Source organism: Equus caballus, chromosome 1 (assembly GCF_041296265.1).
Source record: "Equus caballus isolate H_3958 breed thoroughbred chromosome 1, TB-T2T, whole genome shotgun sequence".
NCBI lineage: Eukaryota > Metazoa > Chordata > Mammalia > Perissodactyla > Equidae > Equus > Equus caballus.
This window is the reverse complement of record NC_091684.1, coordinates 140,064,890-140,072,618: the sequence shown is the minus strand read 5'-3', so window position 1 is coordinate 140,072,618 and position 7,729 is coordinate 140,064,890. Positions and strand designations below refer to the sequence as shown.

The 7,729-nt window shown below is 52.8% G+C and overlaps 1 protein-coding gene across 1 annotated transcript in view; it reads right to left on the bottom strand.

Annotated features, from left to right (window-relative positions):
* Positions 1-315: 315 nt before the first annotated feature.
* Positions 316-7,729, bottom strand: part of IGDCC4 (immunoglobulin superfamily DCC subclass member 4) — a 37,953-nt gene continuing 30,539 nt past the window's right edge. The window contains exons 15-20 of the mRNA XM_023655262.2: positions 6,966-7,136; positions 6,617-6,754; positions 5,731-5,836; positions 5,035-5,263; positions 4,085-4,246; positions 316-3,520 (exon numbers count right to left, since the gene is read on the bottom strand). Coding sequence (XP_023511030.1) covers positions 3,110-3,520; positions 4,085-4,246; positions 5,035-5,263; positions 5,731-5,836; positions 6,617-6,754; positions 6,966-7,136 — 1,217 coding nt within the window. The 3' untranslated portion in view covers positions 316-3,109. The remainder of the gene's footprint in view (positions 3,521-4,084; positions 4,247-5,034; positions 5,264-5,730; positions 5,837-6,616; positions 6,755-6,965; positions 7,137-7,729) is intronic.

Genomic DNA, 7,729 nt, shown 5'->3' with positions numbered 1-7,729 from the left:
AAAAAAAAGAGGAAGATTGACAACAGATGTTAGCTCAGGGCCAATCTTCCTCACAAAACAAACAAACAAAAAATATGCCCAGATGGAAAGAGACCCCAGAGAGCCTAAAAGAGTACCATCAAAGAAATCATCTTTCCTAGGTTTAAGTCTTTTTCCTAAGTGCCTGTTGGGGGAGGAAGATGGTTCAGTTCTTTCCCATGACCACTTGCTCTCTACCCTCAAAACCCAACATTTCCCATCCTGGTAGGAAATACATTCTCTAGGGCAGAAAGGCTGAGGAAATTCTAGTCATGGGTTCCAAAAGAGAATTCCACATTTTTGGAAAATAGTTTATTAAGCCATTATAGGGACAGATACATGATCAATGCCTTGGCCTGACACTAAAGAATATCATATTTGTAAGGAGAGAAAAAATGCTGGAACAAATAATTAAATAATATAGCATAAACTAAATACAGACAAATAAATGAGCAGGTACTGATTACACTTGTCATGCATCAAGAAAAAGAAGGTTTTTAAACGAGACTCAAAAAATATAAGGCATCGATGGTAGGTGACAAAGGGATTAATACCCTGTAAAAGGCCAATAGACTGTTTTCTAATAAAAATACTGCTACAAAGACACAAACCTAACACTTCCAAATTACCCAGAGCCCAAATCATATATAATGCTAGTGAGTAATGGCCACTTTCTTATCAACTGTGAGTTATAGGCAGATACCAGATTTATTACTTATTTGCTTTTGAGAAACAATTTTCCACCCAACCTAATGGGTTATAAATTGTCTCATTTGCAGCTATTTAATTTAAACCAGAACCTCAGTGCCTGTTAAACAAGAACATGAAAAATGACTATGTGGTGTAATGCTAAGAGCCTACTATTAAAACAGCCATTTAATTCAGGGCAGTTTTTTTCCTTTAGAAAAAAAATCAAACCAGAAAAATAAAACGAGGCTTTTGACCTTCAGAGCAATGATGAAACATATACAGTGGTGTTAGCCACAGCAACGCTGAATGCTACAGAAGAGTACAAGTGACAGTTCAGTCCTTAACGAGATACAAAACCAACATTAATAATCCTTAGTGTTATCACAGGCTGGTTGAGGGAGGGGGAGGGGAGAAGATGTAGGTGCGGATGTCAGATGTGAGTGACACCCGAGTGTAATAAACACAAATGCTGCAAGGGTCTGAGGAAGCTGCAACTCTGCTGAGAGACAGTTCACCATTAAAGAAAAAGAGAGAGAGAGAGAGAGAGAGACTGGTTATTTCTAATTTGGCCCAGAAGCCAGAGTTAACCCTTGATGTGCCGATCAGTTAAAAAGATGGCACTTAGGAGAAAAGATCCCACATTCTATGCTCCTATGAGAGGCGGAGGGGCAAAATCAAATAAATGACATTGTTTTCTCTACACAGAAAATAGTCGTCAAGCTTGTCCCTGTGTGGTGGGTCAACAGAAAATGACTTCAGGATTGAATTTAAAGAAAAAACAAAATGAAATGAGCCAATGACCCTTGTCCTGTGCAAAGACCTCCCTTCCAGCACCTAGAGAATGAGATTCTCTTCATCCCTACCCCATCAGCTCATGTTCAAGGAGCACAGAGTGGGAAGCGGCCAGAATGTGGCACCCCTAATCCCCAATCCCCTTCTCCCCCATAAGCTTCAGCTGGGAAGGAAGGTCCCAAACCCCCGCCATCCAGCAGACCTGCCGGCCTGCACAGAAGGGAGGGAGTAATTTTATCCTGAGCCTCTGGGTCACGTTCCCCTTTCACTGTCTCAAAAATCCCCTTGTGTGACGTGGATTCATCACCTCCTAGGAGAACCCTCCTATCTCAATCCCAGAGAGAAAGATGCAAGGGAAGCTGGACGGTCTTCTCCAAATCTGCACTGGGGATGGGCAGTCTGCTGGGGAGGGGGCAGAGGAGGCACAGAGAGAGGAGGGAGCAGGAGGATAATGGTGAAGTGAACGGTGGACATGGGAGCCACGCAGCTGCCTCCTAGAAGCAGACATGAGGTAGTCGTGTTGTGAGGGAAGGATGCAGAGACTGAACGCAGGCAGGAGAACCATGTGGCAGTGTGGGAGAGGCAGCAGAGACCGGGAACAGCGGAGAGGACAGGAAAGAGCATCAGGGAGGAGGAGAGGGGCTCTAGAATTGGGAGAACAAGTGGACTGGGAGACAAACCACTAGTGTAGTGAAGGGGAGGGCAGGAGGGGAGAGCAAGAGAAAACAGACTTTCAAAACCAGGCACTTCCCAAATTACAAAATGCAAGGCAGAGTTGCTTTGAGGGGAGCCAGAATCACCCTCACAATCTGAGCAATGGGCACATGGGAGATGGGAGATGATGCATCCAAAATGTTAGGCATTCAGGGGCCAGCCCGGTAGTGTAGTGGTTAAGTTCCCGCACTCTGCTTTGGCAGCCCGGGGTTTGCGGGTTTGGATCCCCAGTGCGGACCTGCATACTGCTCATCAAGCCATGATGTGGTGGCATCCCACATACAAAATAGAGGAGGACTGGCACAGATGTTAGCTCAACAACAATCTTCCTCAAGCAAAAAGAGGGAGATTAGCAATAGATGTTAGCTCAGGGCCAATCTTTCTCACCAAAAAAGAAAAAAAAATTTAGGCATTCAGAGTCTACTTGCACTCAGCCCAGCCAAACAGGAAAGTGAGCTGGGGCTGTCTTTGTAGACAGGGCATTGGAGACACTCTCAGAGTGTGTAATAAAAGGCTGGATGATGGAGGTGGGGGGCCCACAGGGCTAGGGGCTGACCTCTCTGGGGTACTGTCCTGACCTGGAGGATCAATTAGGCCTTAGTGACCACTGCCTGGACTAAGGTTTTCCAGCTCACCAACCAGCACACACACATGTGCTTCACACATGTGTACATCACATATAGCTGTGCCTCACATGTCTCTCATATATCACGTGTCACAGAATATGAGGGGAGTGAATAATCCATTTCTTCCTCTCCCCCAGCCAGAGCACCCTAGGAGGCTCCAAATGGCTTGATGTTCAGCATCTGCAGGTACACACGTGTACACGCATGGCCACATGTGTCACGTCCCATGATCCATACCAGCCTGCTCCAAACTGTACCCTCTGGGGGAGCTAAGCAGAGGGGAGTGGGGCTCTGGGCAGGCCTGGGCTGGCTCCTAGAGGGCAGGGGGTGGCCTTTGGCTGGCAGCTGTTCCCAGGGGCCTCCTCCAGAGCCTCACTGGGCTGGAGGTCCGGGTAGGTGCAAGAAACATTGGCTGCCTCTGGCAGGCAGGTAAGTCTGTCCGGCCCAGTGGTTGTCTGCCCACACCCTCCCAGCTCCCTGTCCAGCCAGTCTGCCCCTTGCCCTAGATCCACAACACTCGAAGTGAGGTCAGGAGCCTCCGAAGGCAGGGGATCCTCGGGTTCCAGGTCTCGGAGCTGGAGGTGAAGGTTCCCCTTGGATGCACTAAAGTCAGAGTGGACAATGACTTCAGCCTCCACCTGGTTCCTGCAGGCTGGGGGAGGCTTCTTCCTCCCGTTGCCCTGGTCAGAGCAGAGAACACAAAGACAAGGTGACCATCACTGAGAGTGATCATCAGAAGAATGACCTATATACCGGGGGTGGAGAGATTGAGCCCCCGGCCCCAGAGTGTATATTACATGGGAGTTGTTGGTAAAGGAAGCACAGTGACTGTCCTACAAGAGATGATGATCAGACCCATGGGAAGGCAGGGAGAAGCGGAATACTACCCACTTGCCCTTGCCCAGGAGTTCCAGAAACACCAGATACAGTCAGGGCCTCAGTAAAGAGGAGGAAGGGCTGAACGCACTCGGGCGGGGCCACCCTCAGGTCCATGGTATTCTGCTGTGACTCGCTTAGATCTAGGTAGAGGAGGGTCTGTCCCCAACCCAGGTGAAACAGGGATGCCTGCAAACTGGCCTGCCTTTCCCCACTCACCATTAGAGGGTCCAGGGGTCTCCCGGCTAGACTTCTATCCCCAGGGAAGTTACCATCAGGGGTCTCTACTCCTGTGGTGAGTAGGGAACTCACTACTTGCTGTGGACAAGCATGGGGACCCTTTTCTCCTTTCCTCCCAGGACACTGACCTTTATGGCATCATACACCAGAGCCTGCAGCAACAGCGTCTGCCCAGTTCCAGCAGGGGGCAGCAGGGCCCGGGTCAGGGAGGGCATGGGGCCTGCCTGGGGCAGCTCACAGCCTGCCCAGGAACCTGCCCAGCTCGGCCCACCTGGCTGAGCCCAGGAGATCTGCACAGGGGAAAGAAGCAGCAGCTCTGAGACGTTGGCTGGGAGAAGGAAGCATGAGAGAGGGCAGTGGGTGGAGCCCCTCCACAGACTCTCAGCCCCGTTGCTTTCTCTCTCTCCAAGGCTGTGGGGAGGAGCACAGAATGAGCTGAGAGTTTGGGGGTGAATCTGAGGATGGAGAAGTCTTCCTGCAGAAAAGCCTAATACCAGATGCTCTGGAAATGCCCAGAGGCTTCCAAGCCAGGTAGGATCTCTGTCACCACAGAGGCAAGGAAAGAGCGAGGAAGGACTCAGGGGTTCGAGCAGGCTGGCCAGAAAAGGGCGGGATGGGTCACTACTGCCAGCATGGGGGGGCCTGACCTACGTGGGCCCACCTTATCCGGGTCCCGGTCCCACTTGGCCACAGCCAAGCTGACCAGCCTCTTTTCTCTGTGTCGGGGAGGGCTGGGTCTCAGCAGTCTCCTGGGGTCCCAGGATGAGGAGGGATCTGGGTGTTCTGGCCACCCTGAGTCACCTGCAAACAGCCCATCGGGGGCCCTCCCCTCCTTCCGTGAGAACCAGGCTGATCTATTCTGCCAGAGATGGAGGCCCATCTGCTTCCCTGCCCTGCCAAAGCTTTCATGGAGGAGGGGGAGAGTGCCTTTTCTTCTGCAGCTGGCCTAGGGAAGGCGGGGGAGGGGAGAGGGGTTACTCTCACTGGGTCACACTTTGTCCTCTTGCGCCCCCTGGTGTCCCATTTGGGAATGAGCCTCAATGTGGGGCTGCTTGACCTACCCAAGCTCCAAGCTCACCTTTCTCTTGGAGTGACCCCGGCAGTCTGAAACGCCACCACCCATAAGGCTGTGCACTTCAGCTCTGTCCTCGATGTCTGAGGGCGGTGGGGACCAGTCTTGGGGACGAGGGTGTACAAGGGACTCCAGTTCATGGGCAGCTGGGGGACTAGGGGGGCCAAGGTGGGCTCGGGAGTACAGCGTGGGGTTCCCAGTGGTGGCCGTGGAGGACAGGCCAGGGAGGGCCTCCCTGGAAGGGAAGATGGGGGACAGGCACAGGGGTCAAAGAGTGAGGGATGGAGGCAGGACTGGGATCCAGGCCAGCCTATGTCCCTGGGCAGGTTCCCGCTCACCCCTGGGCCTCAGTTTCCTGGTGTGTGCAATGAGTGAGAAACTCTGTTCAAAACAACCACGACTGCAGATGGCACCCTTCCTCCCTTGGCTCTAGACATCTGGAGATTCGGGGGCCCTCTTTCCAAGATGCTGGCAGCTACAGAGGAAGCAGCAGAAAGGCAGCTCTGCCTCTGCCCGCCCTCCCTGAGAGAGGAGGTCGAGGGCTCCCCTAAGCCCACCCCCAATCCCTTCATCCCAGAGTCCTAACTTTAATGGGGCTTCTGGGGGTGCCTAGGGCAAGTCATGGCCACTTTCCTTGCTCTCTCATCTCTGCAGCCCTTCTGGAAATCTCTCCTCTGCGGTCACACTGGCTCCTTTGCCCACCTGTGGGGGCTGCGGCGCAGACCAGCACACATGCAAGCCAGGAGGCAAAGGAGGCCGAGGCAGACACCCACGATGATGCCAGTGACTGAGTGCACGTCCAAGGAGTCTGGGGAGGGAGGGAGAGAGAGGGGACAGAACAGGTCAAGGACAGGAGAAGGCCCAGGGTTCATAGATCAAGACTTCTTGTGGCTTCCTCAGGAGACCACTGGCCTGAGTCTCATCCTTTGAACACTTGAAATCTTCTGATGCAAGGAGAGGAGGGACCCACAGCCTCACAGGGACCACCACTACCTCTCTCTCCAACTGTCCTCTCCACTGGACATCTGGAAGTTGTGGTCCCTCCCCCTCAACCTGGCCTTTCAGTGAAACACATGTGTTGCCTGCCCACCAGGGCTGGTTTCACAAGTGTGCAACAAGTGTGGTCACACGGGGCCCATGCTTAGAAGGGCTCTGTGCTTGTTTTAACGCTCTGTGGTCACCATCTTGAAATTCTTCCTAATCTTTTAATAAGGGGCCTCGCATTTTCATTTCACACTAGGCCATGCAAATCACGTCATCGTTGGTCTGGTTGTGCAGCTCCACCTCATAAATCTCGTCACCTCTCCCAGCCAATCCTCCAATCAAAGCAATCCCCCAAAGCAAAAAGCCAGCATCCCATAAATTTGACCTCTTAACCGAACCACCACTGAACCACACCCATTTCCCCTTCATTTGTCCTCTCCCCACCAAACCAGAAGGGCAACTGGCCAAAACAGTGAAATGTAGTCATGCCCAGCGGCACAGCCTTGGAAGAGATGACTTTAAGGTTAGAAGTCAACCCCAGGGGCCTCTGGGGACCTCGGGCTGCCCCAGGATGGCCCCCACTCCTCCCTTCCTGCCCTTGTACCTGAGAGCTTCTCTTGGAGGGTGATCACATCCTGCAGGCCAGAGAAGGGCCCTGGCCCCACCTCTGTGCGTGCCCCCATCTTGAAGAAGTACCTAGTGTCACTCTCGAGCCCGTGTACTTCAGCACTGAAGATGTTCCCTGAGGGGTGAGGAGGCAGGGAGAGCAGGGTTGATGGATGGGGTGGGGTGGGATGCAAGGATAGTCTGGGAAGTAGGACTGAGAAAGTCTGCTCCTCCTAAGGACAAATCTTAGCATCACTCTCACTACTAACTCAGCCACTGGAGAGGGTGGGAAGGCGGGAGAGGGTAGGTAAGCTCTTGCTCAGATGCCCTGGGGTGGGAGCTCTCACCCTCCGTGGTGAGCAGGGTCCACTGGTGCTCAGGCTGCGTGTGGTTGGTGCTGTACAGGATCAGATACTCCACGATCTCGCCGTTGGGCTCTGTGGGAGGGCACCAGTGCAGCCGCACGGTGGACGGCGTCAGAGGGCTCAGGCGCAGGTCAGATGGGGGTGTCGACGGCCCTGGGGTGCAGGGGAGGAGATGGGGAGAGGCAGGGTCACTGAGAGCCCAGCTCTGGGGCAGCTGGGGGACAGGCATGAGGACATGGCCTCCCTTCTTCCTCCTTCACTGGAGCAAACCACAAAGCAAAATGAGGTCTGATCCCTAAATGGGGGATTTCTGGAACACAGTTGGGAAAGAGGGCTTCATCCCCATCCCTCCCCTTCTGGAAACTCCTCTCCACTCCTTGGAGCAGAGCTTCTTACTTCCACACCCAAACGCCTCCCGGGGTTGAGGAGATTGTCTGGTGTTCTGGGGACCTGGGGGCAGAGCTCAAAATTTTTAGGAAGGCTTACAGTTTATTTTATACTCTCCTACTAAGTTTGCCATCTATTCCACGGTAAAGCTTAATACAAAAATAGTGTTTAAACATATTTATCATTTAAGGTGCCCATCTCTCCTTCCACCCCAAACCTTCAAGTCAACTTGGCCAATGCCCTGAGCAGCCTTTGCCTGTGTCTGCCCCCAGCACAGGGCCTACAGGGTCACAGGAACCCCAGTGTGAGAAGGACCATCTTAGAAGACTTTGTTTTGTTTTTAGAGAAGCAGCTGAATC